This window comes from Lethenteron reissneri, chromosome 55 (assembly GCF_015708825.2).
Source record: "Lethenteron reissneri isolate LAM-NWPU_2019-01 chromosome 55, ASM1570882v1, whole genome shotgun sequence".
Classification (NCBI taxonomy): domain Eukaryota; kingdom Metazoa; phylum Chordata; class Hyperoartia; order Petromyzontiformes; family Petromyzontidae; genus Lethenteron; species Lethenteron reissneri.
In genome coordinates this window covers 5,661,639-5,683,306 of record NC_083833.1, presented here as the reverse complement: position 1 = coordinate 5,683,306, position 21,668 = coordinate 5,661,639, and the positions used below count along the sequence as shown (strand labels likewise).

The window sequence follows — 21,668 nt, the reverse complement described above, 5'->3', positions numbered from 1 at the left end:
ACTAAACATCAGAGGTCGCAACCGGGTACCCGATACCCGTACCCTACCCGATACCCGGCTGCCTGTACCCGGCCAGGTACGGGTACGGGTACCCGTTTGCGACCCTGGTGCAGCCGGGTACGGGTACGGGTAGGCCGTGAGTCACTGGTGAGTAACCGTTTGTCACTCATTTCGGGTAGGGTACGGGTAGGGTACGGGTAGGGTATGGGTACCCGTTTGCGACCCTGGTGCGGCCGGGTACGGGTACGGCTAAGGAATCAAAACCCGTTTGTGACTTCTGCTAAACATGCATAGAGTGTTGTACCTGTAATACATTTCTTATGGGGCTGAGTTGACCTTGACCCGGGACTTGAACTCAAGCTGTCGCGACTCTGTGCGAGAGCGCCCTCCTGTTTTTCTCCCCCCACTAATGCCCGTTCATGATCCCGGGGAAAGCCACACGGCTCAGCTTGTGATTTAACTGTTAACCGAACAAAGAGGTGGTAATGGACGTTTTACATGGCTTGTTTAACTTAAGCAGCCTGCCAATAGGTGATTGCGTGTGCAATGACTTTCAGAAAGGTTACAATGTGGGCCTCTGGTTAACACATTTTCTTAATGCGCAACTTTGTTCGGGGTGGCATTTTACTGAATCAGCTGCTTATTTATTGATTCGCAAACGGGGACGCATGCCTTGTGCGTGCGGGGCGCGCGTATGTGCGCGCGTACGCACGGCGCCTGGTGGCACTGCGGATAGGGGGAGTGCTTGACTCGCGATAAAACGAGTTGTCGGTTCGAACCAGCCCCACGATTCTTCGGGAGATCAATAAAATCGGTGCCACTTTGCTCGGCACGCAAACGTCCGCTTGTCCTGTGTGCGGAAAATATCCCCAGCCATTGTAACGTGGAATCCGCACGGTATGGCTACGAGCCGCCAATGTGTAGAAGTGCAGCTGCCCATTGCTTTGTAGAGCAGCTTTTTTACAGCACTTTCTGTAAACGGCTGTGAAACTTGTCTCACGAAAGGGTCTGTATTAGTTTTTTGGTTCTTTCGGTAAAGTCACGTAGAAGGGAAATAATAAAATAATAAAAAATAAAACATAATAAAATACAATTCTCTGGCCGCCAATTTGATGCGGCTCACGCCATTTGTTTTCTAAACTTACGTCAATGGGTGCATAGCAGAATGCGCTGACATTTATAGCTACATCGATGAAATACGGATGATCGAGTCTGGGGTCATGTTTGATTAAATGTATTAGATGTATGTAGATATGTTGAACTCCGTTTGCACTGTAAGTAGCCAACCGCGCTAATCGGAGGGTGTGTGGGGAAAGGACAACAACCTAAACACCAAAAGCAGTTGTAACAAAATTAATTTTCAGTCTAGTTTTAAAAGTGCATATCTCCCAGTCGCTTTCATATATCGGAGGGAAGAGCGTTCCAGATGGCCGCAGAAGCGCATCTGAAAGCGCCCGCGCGATGCGGTAAAAGAGCGTTTACCGAGGTCGTTTTATCCCTCTACAATTTCATGCGGCTCCGGAGACGTTTGCCGATGCCTGCGTCGTGAGAGCGGAGCGAATTGCCCGACGTGAACTAAATTGCGAGTGTAATTATTCCTCGCCGCGCTCCCCGACGTTTGATAATCCTCACCGCCGCCGCGAGCGAGCTTGAAGAGAATCGGGCGAACGGGACGGTGAACCTCGAGACCTCGGCAATGAAGGGTTGTTATTGGCTGGCTTTGATGCCGACCATCAAGCATCATTGGAAAAGCCGCTCCCTCCCCTCGGCCGTTGTCTCCACAGGCCACGTGCCTACAGGCTTCACAATAAAAAAAAAAACTCGATTCCGAGGACCCACCCCAATGACCTTTTAGGCAAGTGCGTTAAATATTTAATAGGACAATAAGAATAATAACGGCTTTAAATATATTCGGTGTCGTTTGATATCTGCTCGAGGTGGGATTCCTCCCGCGACAATCTCGGCCCCGGAGTCATCGTGAAATGTCATTAATGCGGAGTGGCACATTTTTAACGTCCCGACAGATCGCACCTAACGGCTCTAATCGCAAGAGTCTGTTCGCTGCAGTGCAGTGCGTTTCCCACGACGTCGAGCAAAACGCGGGCATCGCCACATTGTTACAAATCAAAGTAGCCCATTGGCTTGAAGTTATATTAGAAACATCTTTTACCGCATCGCGCGCTTTCAGACGCTCTTCTGCGGCCATCTGGAACGCACTTCCTATCCAATATGAGGAAGCCACTCCAAGCTATGCACTTTCAAAACCAGATTGAAAATTCAATTCTGGAGAGCTGCTTTTTTGTTTTTACTTTGGTTGGCTACGTGCGGTATTTTGTCGATGTAGTTACACATGCCGGCACATTTGCGCTATGCACACGGGCGACGAAAGTTTGATTCTCGAACATGGCCCACGGCTACCGCAAGTGGCGAGCGATTTCCAAAACCCGTTTTGGTCTCCACTCTCCTTCACTCGCCCAAGCCGAGGAGTGGATGTGGCGTGCGAGTCGGTTAATAAGTAAAACTCAATTTTACGTAGCGCCATTGAAGCAAGGCCTCGCAGCGCTTTATGTACGTTGAACTTCTTTCGCACCATACTCAGCCAACCGTGCTGATCGGATGTGGGGGGGAAAGACAACAAATTATGGGTCTCTGTGCGAATCTATGGGTCTCTGTGTGAGTCTATGGGTCTCTGTGTGAGTCTATGGGTTTCTGTGTGAGTCTATGGGTCTCTGTGTGAGTCTATGGGTTTCTTGTGAGTCTATGGGTCTCTGTGTGAGTCTATGGGTCTCTGTGTGAGTCTATGGGTCTCTGTGTGAGTCTATGGGTTTCTTGTGAGTCTATGGGTTTTTGTGTGAGTCTATGGGTCTCTGTGTGAGTCTATGGGTTTCTTGTGAGTCTATGGGTATCTGTGTGAGTCTATGGGTTTCTATGTGAATGTATTGGTTTCTATGTGAGTCAATGGGTCTCTGTGTGAGTCTATGGGTCTCTGTGCGATTCTATGGGTTTCTGTGCGAGTCTATGGGTCTCTGTGCGAGTCTATGGGTTTCTATGCGAGTCTCTGGGCCTCTGTGCGAGTTTATGGGTCTCTGTGCAAGTCTTACTAATTGGCTTTGTCTGGTGGTAGTTGGTCTAATCTAACCCAAAAAAATCCTCTTGTTGAATCCCATTGGCAACCCTTTGCTCTGAAACTAAGAGGCAAACGACCCTGCACGGAAGGATACGCAAGAGAAGATAAATGTGTTTTCGGATGAGCCCTAAAAACCTCAACTATCGCCCATTCAATGCAGATTTGTCCTCGGTACACACACCACCGCCTTAGCACTTTGTTTCGTAACAGGGGTGCCCCGGGAGCCGCCACCCATACCGCGTCAATGCCTGTTTCAATGCGGGTAAATTTTTTATTGTTATTATTTATTATCTATAGGTTTTTCGGTAAAGTCACGTAGGTAAAAAAATAAAATAAAATAAATGAAAACAACTACATTAAATGACGACGTTTCGGGCGCAACACAGTGTCCAGAAACGTCGTGATTTAATTTAGGAAACACGGTGAAAACGAAGATCCAGGTGGCCCGGTTTAGGTGGATCGTAGCTGCCGGACACGGGCATAAGGTTCCAGCAGATCACCGAGGTATTGAGCAGCCAGCCCCTTCAGGGCCTTCATCCAGCAGTGGATTGGCTAGTGCGGTACGTAACGTTGACAAGTAAGAATAGTAAGCGGGCTTCCCACGTGAGTAGAGGACGTGAGGCCCTATCAGCCTTCCCTTGACCTGGGGGCTCTTGTCCGTCCGCGCAATATCTGTACACCCCACCCTCCTCCCCGTAGCTTGTGCTTTATACTGGGCTGTTGTTGAATTAAAGAAGCAATGAAAAAAAATATAACCCGTAAAAACAAAGTTTTTCACTATAAATCCTTTATATGCGTGGCGGCTAGAGTCCTCTCGTCCTCTGGCTTGAGATGGCTGCCACTTATGGGTCAGATGATTGTCTGCCAGTATTAAGCAATTGGTAATTAAATATTTAATTTGTTTTCCCTAAACAATGTAAAATTTTGGAAAAAAATGTTCACGAACATTAATTGTCTCGCACAACGAGTCTGTGTGCAAAATGTCAGCTCGATTGGATCACGGGAAGTGGGTTCAAAAACGACCGAAAGATTTGCACGGTCGTAAGCAAGCAAGCACGCAAGCACGCAAGCAAGCAAGCAAGCGAACTTAATATAAAGGATTTAAAAAAGACACATCGCCAGTCCAGGGATGATGGGCGGCGGCCGCGACTGACGATGGGGCGGCAGCCACGGGCGAGGACAACGCCCCCCGAGAGCGCGTCCAATGACACCGGCTCGTGTGCGCTGTCGCGCTCGGTCTATCGTCGACGCCGTGAGAACCGTGAGCGGCGACGGTGGGGGGTGGGGGGTGGGGGCAGGGGGGGGGGGCCTTCGCCCAGCAGTAGAGAGACGGTGGGCAGCCGCTGCCCTACCGCCCGAGCGCGGCGGTTTCCCCACCGGCGCGCGCCCCGCGGCGGACGCGTCCCGCCGATTTGATTCCGGGGGTGTCCCCCCCCCCCCCTCCTCGCCTCTCCGCGCGAAACTAAACGCGTCCCATTTTTTTAATCTAAAGCTTTCGTGACTGCAGGGATTCATATTCTTGGTTGTTTTGGTAAAGTCACCCGAGGACGGCTGCTTGCGTTGTGGCCGAAACGTCGTGAGAATGTTATTTTATGATGTTTAATGTTTATTATTTTATTATTTCCCTTCTACGTGACTTTACCGAAGAAAGAACCAAGTATATAAACGCGTCCCGTCTGCTCGTTTCTGGCACTGTGTGAGCGGCCCCTGCTGCTGCCCAGCATCTTCGATCTGCCCGGAGCCCTCCACGCAAGTAGCGGCTGATAGCTTTGTTTCCCAGCCAGTTGAAAGGGCAGGGCTTAGAGCTGCCGAAAGGGCACCCGGCAAGATAATTGGTGAGCGCGTGCCACCTGACCTATGCCGTTATCAAGCGCCGGGCGCGCGAGTTTGCTGATTGTGTGCGGCGTGCTTCTGTGCGCTCGCTCTTGACGGTGGAAAGTGCTGCCCTAGAGTACCTGTGAAGGCCAACGTGGCACACAAAGGCGATCGGTGGCCAACACCGCACCCGGACGGGCGCATTTGTCTTCCCAGTGCTGAGGTTACAGGCTGAGTCAACCTAGGGGAGGACTGGGACCGGTTCAAATATTCTCCACTGCTATTGGTTCGTAGGGCAGTGCGTTAACCGCTGCACTACCGTTGCCTACCCAGGGACAAAGAGATACCCCATATAGTTTCAACAGACTGCTGGGACAAGGGCTGTTAACGAGCACCTATGAAGGCCGATGTATGTTGAACTTCTTTCGCACCGTACGTAGCGAACCGTGCTTATCGGGGGTACGGGGAAGGGTAACAAACGAAACATCAAAATTCAATTCTTAAAAAATTCGCTCTCAATCTCGGCCTACACACACATTGGCACACTCGGCCTACACACACATTGGCACACTCGCCCTACACACACATTGGCACACTCGCCCTACACACACATTGGCACACTCGCCCTACACACACATTGGCACACTCGCACGCGCACACACAGCTCACAACCTCCTCTGCTGAGCTCCCATTGTTGGTGGTAGCTTCTCTTAACCGTTGCGTCACTCAAAGAGGGCAAGCCCAGCGTGTTTTACCGAGGGGTGGGGGTGGGTGGGGGGCACGAAGTTTGGTGCAAACACAGGCCATGCTCCGGCTCACTCTGCTGCTAGACTTGCGGCAGCGACGCGTGTTTCTCTGGCACGGCGTTCGAGGCTGCTTTGACAGGCCGTCTGTCGTGCCGCCGTGTGCCTCTGCCCCCCCACCCCCAGAGGCCTCAGCTTTTCCTTTACCTCGTCTGGTATGCAGGAGGTCATGGGTTCAATCCCGACCCTGACACCTGCTATATATTTGCATGTTCTCCCCGGGTGGATATTTCCCCCAGGTCCTCCGGTTTTACCCTCCACATTAAGAAACACGCGTTTAGAGTAATTGGCCGATATAAATCTGCACATGATGATAAGCCACTTCGTTGAGCTATCATTGTGACCAGGTCGCTTCTGAAAAAGAGCTGTGAAGCTCTGTGAGCCTTACCTGGTTAAACAAAACACGTTCCTTCGGAGTGGGCAGGTAGGAACTTTGTTGGGCAGCGCATTCGTGCACGACAGACAAATATGCACGACAGACAGACAAATAATCCCTGGTGGGCAGTGTGGAACCTGTTGTTCCTACCTGTAGAAAAGATCACTTGACTTGAGGTAGCCAGGCAGACAGCCCCCTTCACTATCGGCCCCTCCCCCTTGCTTAGGCACCTCCCCTTATCCCCCCTCCCTTAGGCCCCTCCCCTGACCCCCTCTCTCAGACCCCTCCGCTGATCCCCCCCTCCCTTAGGCACCTCCCCTCTCCGTACCCGGCAGTAAGTCTCCACCAATCAAAGAGCTGCTTATATATTATATATATATTTATGCACGACAGACAGTCAGAGAGACAAAAAATCCCTGGTGGGCAGTGTGGAACATTGTTTCTACCTGTAACAAGTTTAGTAAGCCGGTGCGGCGCGGCGCGGCGCGAGCACGTACATGGCGGAGGTGGTGGAGGTGGCGGTGGAGCGTATCCATCCTGTGGGCACCTGCCACGCGGCCAGACTGACGGACAGACGCGCACACTCGACTCGCTCGCAGACTCAATCCTGGACGCCGGGCACGGTGGTGGCACCACTACAGTAATGATCAAGAAGCACTTGATTTGGCAATGCTGCTGCTGCTGCGTTGGCAGTTGTGCACAATCACAACGAACAAAATAAGTCGTCACGAGCGCGTGAAAGATAGGCGACTCGTCCGGGCTCTGGCTCTCCTCCTTCGCACGTGATAATGATAATAATTATCCTCATGGGATTTGTTAATTGCACCATAGTTATAGCACAAGGCTATCAATAAGCGATTATATTTCACAGATGGATTTTATTTACTAATAGTGGGCGACTTGGCTTATTGGTTTTTACCGAATGTGGTTGTTTGCGAATAAATTTTTCTGAAAATTTGGAATATTTGTACTCTGGCCTTTTCTCTCTTTCGAGTATCTGTGAAAAAGCGCTTTGCAGCTCAACGGATTCCCCCAGCGGAATACATATTTCTGATTCTGAGCTCCCTATCGCCAGTATTTGGCCGATTCATCCAGCGTCTGGCTGCAGATGTCTTGAAGGAGGTGGTGGGTACACACACTTTACCCCACCACACGCAGCGATTTAAACTAAACTATAAACAATTTTTTTTATTTTGCTAGGTAAGGCCCACTGAGCTATGTAGCTTTTTTTAAGAAGCGACCCGGCCACAAATAATATAGCGCAACGAAGTGGCTTATTATCACGTGCAAATGTATAGCATCTAAATACGCTGAAGACACGTCGATTTAAATGTGGAGGGAAACATCCAGAGGACCCGAAGAAAAATCCACGTGATCACGGGGAGAGAGACATGCAAACTCCGTATTTACAAGCATCATCAGGGTCGGGATCGAACCCACGATCTCCTGCATACCAAGCGAGGTTGTTAACATCTCGCCAACGTGGCAACCTGCCGTTGGACCATCTATAGGGTGTACCCATGCACACTGCTGGGTTCGCAGAGGCCGTGGGGAGAGAGATTCAAGAAACTCGTGCCGATTTAAAGCTTTCGTGACTGCAGGGATTCATCTTCTTGGTTCTTTCGGTAAAGTCACGTAGAAGGGAAGTAATAAAATAATTAAAATAAAACATAATATTCATTCAGACGCTGTCTCCCCGACAGACCTGATCTTCACCTGAGGACGGCTGCTCGCGTTGTGGCCGAAACGTCGTGAGAATTATTTTTATTATTTAATTACTTCCCTTCTGCGTGACTTTACCGAAAGAACCAAGAAGATGAAACTCGAGTCGTTGTTTCAACCGCCGCGCCGGGACATCAAATGGAACCCCGCTGCTCAACGTTACGCGGCTGCAGCAGCAGCAGCAGCAGCAGCAGCTGCAGTAGCAGCAGTAGCGGCTGCAGCAGCAGCAGCAGCTGCAGCAGCAGCAGCTGCAGTAGCAGTAGCAGCGGCTGCAGCAGCAGCAGCAGCTGCAGTAGCAGCGGCTGCAGCAGCAGCAGCAGCAGCAGCTGCAGTAGCAGCAGCAGCTGCAGTAGCAGCAGCAGCAGCATCTGCAGCAGCAGCAGCAGCAGCTGCAGTAGCAGCTGCAGCTGCAGCAGCAGCGGCTGCAGCAGCAGCAGCAGCAGCTGCAGCAGCAGCAGCATTTAGCTCATTACCCTTAACCGGTTGGCGAAACAAGTTCAACATACATACACACATCCCTTTAAGGTAGCTACGGCAGCAAGATTCCCCGGTTAAAATGTTAATAAATTCCAGTGGCCGGGGGTAGGGAGGGGGATTGTGAGAACAAGATTTAAGTGACCCCCTGCAAAGGTTTGGCCGAGCTCTCCTGAGCGAAATGGTGAATGAATAAATAAATGAATAATAGCCACCGGGTATCAACTGAACCTTCTTTTACATTCTGGGCTGTGGGAGGTCACATGGGTTGTATGACTGAAGAATTGGGTCAGAATCCTCCAAACACCCTCTCTCCTGAGACGATGCTCTTTTTCTAATAGACGCATTCTCCTGCACTTGGGAGCCTAATTGTCGTGCAGTTTGGAATTTCCAAGGGATGTCATGTCCCTGTGGGCCCCTTCTGATCACCACTGTCGGTGCCAATTTCAACGGGTTACATATTCATGGGTTGTACGGTTTGGGTTGCGAAACTGGCCTTCTCTCCAAATATATACGCACGGATGAATGTGCGTGTGTGGGCTTGGCAGAGGCTTCCTGTGTGGCATTTATAAGCAGCCTAGATGCTCAGGCTCAGAGGTCAGAACGTTGAGCCGACACTGCTGAGATCTTGGGTTTACAATCTTGGCAGTCCATTTGCGATTTAAAACGGGTTTCTCAAGTGTGTTTTTTTTACTGGTAGGAACCTCCTGGTTACACCAGCCCACAGGGGATTATTGTGTCCGTCCGTCCGTCGCGCAGGGAGGGGCTGGGTGGGGAGGGGAGGTTGGGGAGGGGCTGGGTGGGGAGGGTAGAGGGGCTGGGTGGGGAGGGTGGGGGGGGGGGGGCTGGGTGGGGAGGGTGGGGCTGGGTGTGGGATGGGAGGGATGTGACAGGGTGGGGAGGGGCTGGTCACCCCGTGGTCCCTTATAAAACTCAACGTTTAACCTACTCACGCCGGCTTGTGCCCGCCCTCACAGTCGGCCATATTTGCGGAATACACCACGCCGCCGTTGACCCTGGCCATTGACCGAGCAACCCACCCTCCCCACCCAGCCCTTCCCCGGCACAACTCCCCACCCAGCCCCTCCCCACCCTCCCCTCCCCACCCAGCCCCACCCTCCCCACCCAGCCCTCCCCACCCTCCCCTCCCCACCTTCCCCTCCCCACCCAGCCCCTCTCTCCCCACCCAACCCTTCCCCTCTCCACCCAGCCCCACCCCTACCCATTTTTGGAAGCACGACGGACGGACGGACACAATAATCCCCTGTGGGCTGGTGGAACCAGGAGGTTCCTACCAGTATAATACCGGAGGATGTGTAGCAAAAAATAATAATCCCGTAATGCATCTCGGTATCCGCAGCAACAAGGGACGTGCCACTTTGTAAATTCCCCGGCACAACTCAGCGGGCAGCTGAAGGGGGCGAAGCGAATCACTCAAGGCCACTTTTTTTTCGATTTAAAGCTTTCGTGACTGCAGGGATTCATCTTCTTGGTTCTTTCGGTAAAGTCACGTAGAAGGGAAATAATAAAATAATAACAATAAAACATAATAAAATAATGCTCACGACGTTTCGGCCACAACGCAAGCAGCCGTCCTCAGGTGAAGACCAGGTCTGTCGGGAAGACAGCGTCTGAACGGAACACCCCAGGCTTGAAGCGTATATTTAAGCTGGGTTGGAGGGGGAAGAGCGCCTTGACGAAATAATTTGCATTTACCATAAATATGCTAAATTCCTCTTGATATGCAAATTATTCTGTCAAGGCGCTCTTCCCCCTCCAACCCAGCTTAAATATACGCTCCAAGCCTGGGGTGTTTCATTCAGACGCTGTCTTCCCGACAGACCTGTTCTTCACCTGAGGACGGCTGCTTGCGTTGTGGCCGAAACGTCGTGAGGATTATTTTATTATGTTTTATTTTTATTACTTTATTATTTCCCTTCTACGTGACTTTACCGAAAGAACCAAGAAGACAAGGCCACCTTGTTCTGACTCGACAGAAGGTGCTCTCACTTTCAGGTCATCAACCCGCCGCCACCCCACAGGGCACACCCAGTGCGTCCAAATCGTCCTCTCATACCATGCTCTCCGCGGCCCGCTCTGACCTTGTTATTGGCTTGGCCCGCGCGCAGCATGGGCACGCTAAAAATGAACGCGATGGGTCCCGACTGAGAGCCGCAATTCTTCCCGACCTTGCGGATTGCGTCGCCGTGCCCTGAGATGCCGGTAACTATTAACTGGACCTTGCTAAGCAGGTGGCGGTAGGCCTCGGCAAGGTAAGGTAAAAGGTTAAAGCTAAAAAGCAACGAGCCTACCTTTACCCTACCCTTTACCTTACCCCTTGGCATGTGGACACCTTTACCCTTTAATCTTTTACACGGTAAAAAAGGTAAATTACCTTACCTTGCCGAGGCCTAGGCGGCGGGTTGGGGTGTTATTTTTGGACGGTGCGACGGGTTCCTTCGGTCCCGTCGCACCGTCCGTTGAACTTCTTTCGCACCCTGTGTAGCCAACCGTGCTTCGTCGGAGGTGCGGTGGCGAAGGACATGAAACTAAACGCAAAAAAGCAGTTGTAAAGAAATCTAGATTGAAAAGTCGCTTAGCTCCAGTGGCTTCCTAACATCGGTAGGAAGAGCGTTGCAGACGGCCGCGGGGGCGCGTCCGAAAGCGAGCGATGCGATGGCCGTCTTTGTTTGATGGCTACCATAAAGCCGCCGCTTGCGAGGATGGCCGGGGTTCGCGTGATGGTTCATGCTCATTGCTAAAGACGGCAGCGGCAGCAGCAGCAGCGTACGCGCCGCCGCTGCTGCCGCTGCTGGGCGCGAATCTGTTTGGTGCCAAAGCAGCTCCCCCTGCCCTCCCGCGTACAATAATTGGAATGTCTTTACCCCCGCCTCGCTTCATTTTTCCGCGCACAGCCAGCCCGCGGTTTGAAATTTGAACGCCACGGGCTAATATTCGGTGGCGGCGCGTAATGGCCTCCCGTTGCACACTCCGTCTCGTCGTTCTGATGGCCGCGCGGCCGGCCTCGCCGTGCCGGGACGCGTTCTCTGTGGTCGGCTGGAATCGCTGCCAAATGATCTCCTTTCGTCCGAAGTGACCTCTGGTCAGAAAATCACCGCCGCAACCTGTAGTCGGCACACGGGAAGCTCCGACGAGAGTGTCATTTTCTCGCCGAATACCTCCCTCCCCCTGTTATCTTCTGCCTATGTCTGACCTCTCTCTCTCTGTCTCTGTCTACGAAGTAAACACGCCCACTGTTACGGTATGGTATCTACGCATCCGGTCTATGCATTTAGACTCCATGTAAAAATCCACGTTGTATTGTATTTTGTACAGCGCACTTCGTATCTACGTGATTTTCGGTTAGCTGGGGCGGTGGGCAGGGAGAAGGAGTCCTTTTGCTTGTATGTATGTGCCATGGTGGTGAGATGATGTTTACTACCTCGCCTGGTAGACAGGAGGATCGTGGGTTCAATCCCGACCCTGACATTTGTAAGTTTGGAGTTTGCGTGTTCTACGCGTGGTCGCGTGGATTTTTTTAGAAAACACGTTTAAAGTATTTCGCTGCTTTCAATTTCCGCGTGATGATAAGCCACTTCGTTGAGCTATCATTTGTGGCCAGGTCGCTTCTGAAAAAGAGCTATATCTAGCACAGTGGGCCTTACCTGGTAAAATATAAAAAAATTAACCCGTAAAAACAAAGTTTTTCACTATAAATCCTTTATATGCGTGGCATCGGGGCGGCTAGAGTCCTCTCGTCCTCTGGCTTGAGATGGCTGCCACCTATGGGTCAGATGATTGTCTGCCACCATTAAGCAATTGGTAATTAAATATTTAAAAAATTTTCCCTAAACAGTGTAACATTTTTGAAACATTTTTTCACGAAAATTAATTGTCACGCACAACGAGTCTGTGTGGAAAATGTCAGCTCGATTCGGGTCACGGGAAGTGGGTTAAAACACGACCGAAAGATTTGCACGGTCGTAAGCAAGCAAGCACGCAAGCACACAAGCAAGCAAGCAAGCGAACTTAATATAAAGGATTTAAAAAAATAGTTGAGCTCAGTTGAACTTCTCTCGCACCGTACGTAGCCGACCGTGCCAATCGCAGGTGCGGAGCGCCAGTGCCGACAGCCGCGCTGGCGCCGCCAAATTGCAACCGCGGAACCTCCGCGTGCGTGCGTGCGCTTCCGCGCTTGGAATTTCAGCCGGGCCACGGGGTGGAAGGCAGACGTGGCCGTGCGTTTAATGCCCTCCCTGAGATTTCCCCACCCCCCCCGTTCCCATTTCCCAGCTGCCACTTGCCTTCATCGAGATAAGCCCCCGAGCACAGGACTCGGCCGCACCGGCATCAACCGCCGGTGACGCCGGGGGGGGGCGGCTGTGAGCAACATGAAAGCCGCTCATCCTGTTGGCAACGTTCCCCCCCTGCCCCACCACCCCCCCCCCCCCCCCCCCCCGCTTGGGGACCCTCACTGGGGTCACGGCGGTTTGACGGTGGGAAGGTTGACGATCGTCATCTCCGATGCTCCCGGCTTTTCGATTAGCGCCCGGCCCAAAGGTTTTCTCCCACCCATTTCCCCCCCCCCCCCCCCCCGGTCACACCCGGAGCGACGCTGCGCGCCGTTAGCAGTTCGTCGTGAGGGTCACGGGTGGGTAATTGGTGCCCGGGCGCGCGGTTGGAATCGTTGGATCCCCTTGAACAAACAGTGTAGGACAAGCGCGGCCGGGACTTTGGCCGCAGCCAAGGACCGCGACCCCCTTTGACGAGACCGGCGTTGTGTCCTGGCGAACAGGGATCGTCGGTACGCGTCGGGGGGGGGGGGGGGTGTGCGACTGGAGGCAAGTTGTTTATCACGTGCGGCCGTGCGCACGCCCGCGGACGGAGGGTGCAATTTCCCTGCCGGTGTGACGCAGCCGCCGCTCGCCGTATGAAAGAGATTAATCAAGGATTCTCGTTTTGGCCAACCTTTCATCAGCGAGCATTCGGCTGACATGCCCGCCCGTGCGCCCATCCCAAGACCAATGTCCGAAGCGGCGTGCTCAAAATGACTCTTTAATGGTCGGCAATGGCCAGGTACGATTGTGGGAATCATATTGGTTTTTGTAACCCGGGGGTGTTCTTCTTGTAGGGAATTACCAGTCCCGAGAAAATTTGATGTGCGCTTTCAGCACCGCGCGTTCGGTGACTGCACAACGTGAATGATTTTGTTTACCTGATATTCATTTTTATTTCCACCGCCCCCCCCCCCCCCCCCTTAAATATAACTGCCCCGAAGAGTCGTTTGCGGGGCCCACGTGTGTTTCCTGCGATTTTACGCGCACAAAGATCCTTCTATATCGCCTCTAAACAGACTCTTGGTGCATTTGCCCCTAAGCGAGCGCCTATTAAGGTCCGCGCGATGCACCAAGGGGGTTGTTTGGCCAGCGCCTCACCCAGCTGCCTTAGTCTCCCCGGTGCTGATGTTAATACGCTGTAAGCGGTGTATTCGTTGACCTAGGCGAGGCCCTTGAACCGGTTCGGATATTCGCCACCGTTATCGGTCATTAGCGAGAATCGAACTCGTTTCGGCGGGTTCGCGGTGCGGTGCGCTAACCCCTGCTCCACCGCTCCACTTGGCACACACAAAGACAAAGATCCCCCGTATAGCCTTAACAGACTGTAGGGGCAAGTGCGGTTAGCGAGCACCTATGAAGGCCGGCACGGTACACGAGGGGGTGTGTGGCCAGCACCACGTCCGGCCGACTTTGCCTCCCTAGCGGCGATGTTTACACACCGCACCGGGTACTCATTTGAGGCCGAGTCGACCTAGGAGAGGCCCAGGATCGGTTCAGATAATCGTCACTGGTGTTTGCCGTGAGCGGGAATCGAACCCAGGTCGCCGGGTTCATAGCGCAGCGTAGTGCTACACTACCGCTCCCCACTGGCACACGCACACGCACACACACACGCACACACACACGCACACACACACGCACACACACACACACGTGAGCGGGCACGCAGCGTGAATGCATATTCGAAGATTCTCATATTGTTCAAAAGGTGTTTGTTTTTCAACCGATAAATAGCAGATGGCAACCAGTGGTGCCATGCATCGAAGTGCCGCGGACAAATCGCAGAGGAAGGATGCCGCCACATCTCATTGGAATCGAATGTCACAACAAATGTCCCGTTGTCTGATGGCCCTCGTACTACACAGGCTTTGAGACCCTGGCGATTTTTCGCGTGAACGCGCATCTCGCGTGGGACGCGCGCTTTCCCATCTGCTACGCGTGTGCGTACGTTCAGCTTGCTTCCGCACCGCACGTAGCCAACCGCGCTAATCGGAGGTGCGGCGAGGAAAGGACAACGAACTAAACGCCAAAAGCATTTCTAAGCAAATGCGTTTTCAATCTGAATTTAACAGTGCACAGATTCAGTGGCTTCCTTGTATAGAACATTCCAGACGGCCGCTGGAGCACATCTGAAAGCGCCGCGACGATTGCGGCGACAGTCTTTGTTCGTTTAACGGAGGGGGGGGGGGGGGGGGCTCTTGAACAGGTGCACGTACTATTCTTTGGTTCTTTGGGTAAAGTCACGTATAAAGATAAAATAATAAATTCAATAATAGCATACTACGACGTTTCGATTGCAACACAAGCAATCATCAGGTATAAAAGAAATAGCAACAAAAATCTAACCGGAAAACTATAGACAGACATACAAGTATGCTATTATTTTATCTTTATACGTGACTTTACCGAAAGAACCAAAGAATAATTCCTGCAGTCACGAAAGCTCCGAAATTGAGACGTGCCACGTACGTTTGCCGAACTTCTTTCGCGCCATACGTGGCGGCCAACTGCGCTAATCGGAGATGCTTCGCAGGTTTTTTCCAGCGCCAAGTACCCGGCGACAGAGGGGCTCGACGACTACGTGTCGGTGTTCACCGGCGCGGGAGACGGCGGCGAGGTGCGGCGCCCGCGCTACAAGCTGCAGAGCAAGCACCGCGTGCTGGATGAGCGAGCCGTCAAGGTGAGGGCCAGGGCGCTAGTGCTCGCGGTCGCGGGTGACGTGTCCATCGGTCGGTCGGCCTTTGTGTCCGTCCCAAATGTGCATCACTCCACAGGTCAGTCCGTACTCTTTGGTTCTTTCGGTAAAGTCACGTAGGTAAAAAATAAAAGTGAAAAATTTATAATATTTTTTTTTTACTTTTATTTTTTTACCTACCGAAGAGTATGGATCCTGATAATTGGTTTTTTACCCTTCTATCTGGCAACAAAACTGACACTTTTTTTACAAGGAGTCATGTTTGCATAGACCACAATACCTGCAGTCATAATGCAAAAAAAAACATAACACTGATAATATATGTACTGTCCTTGAAGTTGATTGGTCCACACCCGAGACAGCTTTCTTTAGAGCCTAGTCTCACATGGTGTTGGACCAACCCGCGACGAACAGCGACGCCGCGTGGACTGCGGCGGGGAGCGCGGCAATGCGAGTCCAAGCGTCGGCGATTATCTCCGCTCGCTCGCTCTCTCTCTGTCTCTCCGCCGCGTTTTCCCGAAAGTTTCTCATCGCTCGGCGGCGGTGGCGAGGTTATTTTTTTCAAATTAAACGCTCTGAAGCCCACGCGCCCCCCCCCTCCCCTTCAGCTGTGACGACGCGCAGTGCAGCAGCTCACTCTCGCCACATAAATCAGGGGGGGGGGGGGGTGTTGATTTGTGCGCAACCGCCCGCGCGGTCGCGCCGCCGCGGAGTTAAAGGTCGCGGCGCAGCCAAGCCGGCCGTCGTGAATAATCCTCGAAGTCGGCCCCGCCGGGATTAATCATCACCGGCTGCTTAAATTCAACGCGATCAATGAATCAAATTCGCCGCCCCCGAACCAGATTAATGATCATTCTTCTTGAAGCTCGCTAATAGCAAATAAAAACCCGCCTGAGTGCAGGGGCGGGGGATTCGGTGAAGGGGGGGGGGCAATCTGGGGGTGGGGTGGGCGTGGGGGATGTCCGAACACACGAGCACAAATGACCCCGCTTGTTCAAACACTCTTATCGCCCACTTAACACTTAACACTTGACGGGACCTTAAATTTCCAGCGCCATCGGTCAGTGTTGGTAAACAATGGCTGCAGAGTTCACCCCCCCCTCCCCCCCATGCATTATACAAAGTTTAGGTCCCATGGGTGGTACCTGCCCACAAGGGGTTACGGCTGTACACCGGCGTGCCCACCCCCTCCCCGCCGATCTGCGCGTCCTCCCTCCCTCGCTCACGACGAGTCGCGGCGCAGGGCGGCGGCGGTGGAGTCCTCCCGTTGGCTCGTGCGTCGCGACGGCGCAGCAGCGTTGGTTTCTTCACCCCGGGCCCCCATCCCCCCCACCCGCGTACCATCTAGCACGTCGCAATATATACGGGACGGCGGACTGCACTGAGGCTCGCGCGGTTAGCGAGCCGATATCCTCCATCCCCCCATTTTCCCTGCTCCCCCACCCGCCCGCCCCCCCCCCCCCCCCCCCCCCCGGTAGGAGGCAATCCCACTGGGATATTTGCACAGGGTTGGTGTACAATGATTTTTTTCTGCAATATTTTGCTGTCTTTTCTTGGATTTTCCGTTTGCACATAGTCACTTTAAGATGTTTTCTTGTTCATGTTTTTGTTTTTTGTTTGTTGCGGTTGCACCCGATTCAAGAGCTGAATGGCTCACAGGGCTATACCTAATAAATGAACTTTGAACTTTGTACAGCAAGCGGGGTCACTGACCTCGCGGATTCGGTGCCGTCTGAAGAAAAAAATGTGGACAAAGCGATTTCGGACAAACGTTCGAATACCGGACGGTAGTTAAAAAAAACACACACGAGTCTCGGACGTTTGTTTAAGATTACTATTACTATTGTAATGACAGGGTAACACCTGCCGGCCTGTAAGGGTAATTACGGTTATAGCCGCATCACATAATGCCTCATTATGAAGGGGCGTGTCTGGGGTAAAGCTCAAGGGCGGAGTCAGTCGAGAAGCTCCGGGAACCATCCCGAATGTTCTGGAAAGGAGGCGTCGCCAGAGGTGGAGCTTGGCCGCACCAGGCAGATATACGGAGCCCCGACCCTCTGGTTCGGGGCTGTTAGCGTGGGTGTCTGGGTGCGTCGCTGCCGTCGTCATCGCTTCGTCTTGGACCACGCGGCTGCTCTTCTGCAAGATCAGCTCCGCCGCTACGCTCGTCGATCAGCCAGCGGAGATGGGCTGCGTGTTTTGACAGCCTGGGGGTAGCCGCGTTACGGAGCGTATCGCGCGGTGTGCCACTAGACGTGTGTCGGAAGTCTCCCACTGCACTGTTATAAAGACAAAAACATTTTAGACAGTGGCAGAGGTCGCAGACGGGTTTTGATTCCTTACCCGTACCCGTACCCGGCCGCACCAGGGTCGAAAACGGGTGCCCATACCCGTACCCTACCCGATACCTGGCTACCCGTACCCGGCCGGCTATAGGGTAGGGTACGGGTGACGGGTACCCGATTATGACCTCTGGGATGAAGCCATGTTGCAGGCGCGGGTGGGTTGATTCTAGGAACTTGAATTGTGAGAAGAGAGAAGACGTTGGGAAATGAGTGACAAACGGTGACTCACCAGTGACTCACGGCCTACCCGTACCCGTACCCGGCCGCACCAGGGTCGCAAACGGGTACCCGTACCCGGCCGGGTACGGGTAGCCGGGTATCGCTAGGGTACGGGTATCGGGTACCCGGTTGCGACCTCTGGACAGTGGTAGCGGATGTCCTCTCGGTCTTTGTAGGGTTGCCACTTCTTCTTCTTGTTGGTTCCATGTCACTCGAGGTGGACGGCCGCCACCGCTATGGAACGATGAACGTGAGCTCGGGTTCCTCGGACGCGGGGGGCGCTGTGCCACTGCGTTGTGTTTCGTTCACGGCCTTGGCACACTGCGCTGATGGTAATTGAGAACGAATTCACGCGGGGGGGGGGGGATTCAAATCGCCGCCGCTTCATCGACCGTGCGTAGGTTAATAAAAAATTGGCGAGTTAAAAAAGTTGACGTTTCGCGGGGAATTGTTCCTTTGCTTCGTGTTGCTTTGTTAATCTCACCAATTTTTCCACGCACGCACACACTCACACTCAAAAAAAATAGAGGTACAGGCATTCACTCTTGAATGTGCACACGCACACACTCGCTCACACGCACTCAAAAATAATCGAGGTTCAGGCATTCACTCTTGAATGTGCACACGCACACACTCACTCACACACTCACTCATGCACTCAAAAATAATCGAGGTTCAGGCATTCACTCTTGAATGTGCACACGCACACACTCACTCACACACTCACTCACGCACTCAAAAATAATCGAGGTTCAGGCATTCACTCTTGAATGTGCACACGCACCTATTCACACGTTCAAGGACCCCCACCCCCCATAGCCTTATAACAGGCTTTTGACCATGAGTGCTATTGGTGAGCACCTATTAAGGCCTGAATGGTGCACGAAGAGGGGGTGGGAGGCCAGCTCCACGCCCGGCCGCCTTTGTCTCCCTCGTGCCGATGTTCGGACAATGCGCCACGTGCTCATTGCAGGCTGAGCCGACCTAGGCGGGGCCCAGAACCGGTTGACGTATCACTCACCTCAAGTGTCAGTCCTGGCCCGGGAATGGGAATGAGGTTACCGAGTTCACAGCGCAGTGCGTTTACACACACACACACACCTATTTGCGTACGCATATGTACACACACACACACCTATTTGCACACGCATATGTACACACACACCTATTTACACACGCATATGTACACACACACACATACAACAACAACAACCGCCATTCGCTACTAAGTGTCGGTGACGTCACCACGACGCTTGTGCCAGGCCATGTGCACCTTGAGGCTACCACGTGAAGTGTCGAACGCCCGCTGGCAGGAGGTCACGGGCCAGACCCAGGTACCACGGGTCGATTGACTGAGATGACACACGCATATGTACACACACACACAAAGATCCCCCGTATAGCCTTAACAGACTGTAGGGGCAAGTGCTGTTAGCGAGCACCTATGAAGGCCGGAACGGTACACGAGGGGGTGGGTGGCCAGCACCACGCCCTACCGCCTTTGTCTCCCCAGTGGCGATGTTTACACACTGCACCAGGTACTCAGTTAAGGCTGAGTCGACCTAAGGGAGGCCCAGGACCTGTTCAGATAATCGTCACTGGTGTTGGCCGTGAGCGGGAATCGAACCCGGGTCGCCAGGTTCATAGCGCAGCGCGCTAACCGCTACACTACCGCTCCCCACACAGACACACACGCAGATACAGCTTTTCACATGGGTAACTCCCTTGGAGGCAGGACACATGGAAAGGGCACCTGGGTCTCAGCAATATCTAACTTTATTAGTTTTATTCAAGTTGCATATAAAATGAGCCCGAAAACAACAACAGCAGCAGGGGCCAGCATTACACACAGAAAGGCAAAGATCTCCCGTATAGGCTTGAACAGACTTTTGGCAAGTGCTTTTAGCGAGCACCTGTGAAGGCCAGCACGGCACACAAATCAACGCGCACGGCACACAAATCAACGCGCACGGCACACAAATCAACGCGCGCGGCGAAAACACGTGGGCAACTTGAAGCGTTACGCCAAGTCGCACGTTTGGAGGGGGGTGGCCGAGTAGCGGGGGGTGGTGGTGGGGTGGGGGTTAGGGTTGTATTTATGATTGCAATTCTCCCACACCACGGCCTCCGTCCACGTGCGCGGTTTTCTAGAAATGTATTGCCGTTCCATGAGTGGTAGATCTCACCCCTCCCCCTCACCCCCCCCCCCGCCGCAGTCTATATCGACCGAAGGGGCGTTCCGCTATCGAGTGGAGAGGGAAAGGCAGTGTGTTAGAACGTCCGCGTCGCGTGTAGACCTCACGAGGGATCGAGGCTTTTGGATCTCCATTATTTTCCCTGCCCCATTGTGCGCATCGCGGAAAGCCGCCGTGGGCTTTCCGATTTTTTTTTTTTGCTCCAGTTTCTGTTTTTTTGCGGTTAGTCGGCCCGCTCGTGATTTAATCGTCGCTTTAAAGCGGCACAATTTAATTTGAATTAAGTTGAAATTAATTGAATGGCCGCGTTTAATCCACTGCTCGTGCCGCACCGCCGTTACGAAATCACCGCTGATTCGACATCGCGTGATGTTTATTTGCGGCTCTGTTGAGCGTTTCTACCCCCCCCCCCTCCCGTGCCGCCCCCTCCCCTCCCCAGCCCGCGGTTCTCCGTACAAGTCGACTGCATGAAATGAAAATAGATTTTTGTTGAAATATAAAATAATATATATTTGCAATCATGCGGTCACGGGCACGCGTGAACTCAATAAGAAATAAAGTGGTTTTTAAAATTAATCGTCCAAACGTAACCAAAGTAACTTTTTCTCACGCGTGCCTCGCCAGTGGGGTGCCTTCGCAATAAAAGTTAGTGGGGGATTGTGGGGGGGAGGGGTTTGTTTAATCGCGGGAAAGGTAATAACGTCACTGCCATACGGGGCCCTCTTCCAGATTGTTTCCCAGTGGCGATTGTGTAAACTTGTCAAATCTTGGCTCCGTCTTAACTCCTCCCAAATCATCTTCTTGGTTCTTTCGGTAAAGTCACGTAGAAGGGAAGTAATAAAATGATAAAAAATTAACCCGTAAAAACAAAGTTTTTCACTATAAATCCTTTATATGCGTGGCGGCTAGAGTCCTCTCGTCCTCTGGCTTGAAATGACTGCCACCTATGGGTCAGATGATTGTCTGCCAGCATTAAGCATTTGGTAATTAAATATTTAAAAAAATTCCCTAAACAGTGTAAAATTTTGGAATTTTTTTCACCAAAATTAATTCTCACGCACAACGAGTCTGTGTGGAAAATGTCAGCTCGATTGGATCACGGGAAGTGGGTTAAAAAACGACCGAAAGATTTGCACGGTCGTAAGCAAGCAAGCACGCAAGCAAGCAAGCAAGCGAACTTAATATAAAGGATTTAAAAATTAAACATAATAAAATAATTCTCATGACGTTTCGGCCACAACCCAAGCAGCCGTCCTCAGGTGAAGACCAGGTCTGACGCTGTCTCCCCAACAGACCTGGTCTTCACCTGAGGACGTCACACGCTGTCTCCCCGACAGACCTGGTCTTCACCTGAGGACGGCTGCTTGCGTTGTGGCCGAAACGTCGTGAGAATTATTTTATTATGTTTTATTTTTATTATTTTATTATTTCCCTTCTACGTGACTTTACCGAAAGATCCAAGAAGATGAATCCCTACAGTCACGAAAGCTTTAAATCGAAAAATTCCTCCCAAATTGCTACGGCGGCGTTTTTCATTGCAAGGCGCACGGGCCACTGGCC

The 21,668-nt window shown here is 52.4% G+C and overlaps 1 protein-coding gene across 1 annotated transcript in view; it reads left to right on the top strand.

The window, feature by feature from the left end:
- Positions 1–21,668, top strand: part of LOC133356779 (WASH complex subunit 1-like) — a 111,340-nt gene that overhangs the window by 34,218 nt on the left and 55,454 nt on the right. The window contains exon 4 of the mRNA XM_061574447.1: positions 15,188–15,334. Coding sequence (XP_061430431.1) covers positions 15,188–15,334 — 147 coding nt within the window. The remainder of the gene's footprint in view (positions 1–15,187; positions 15,335–21,668) is intronic.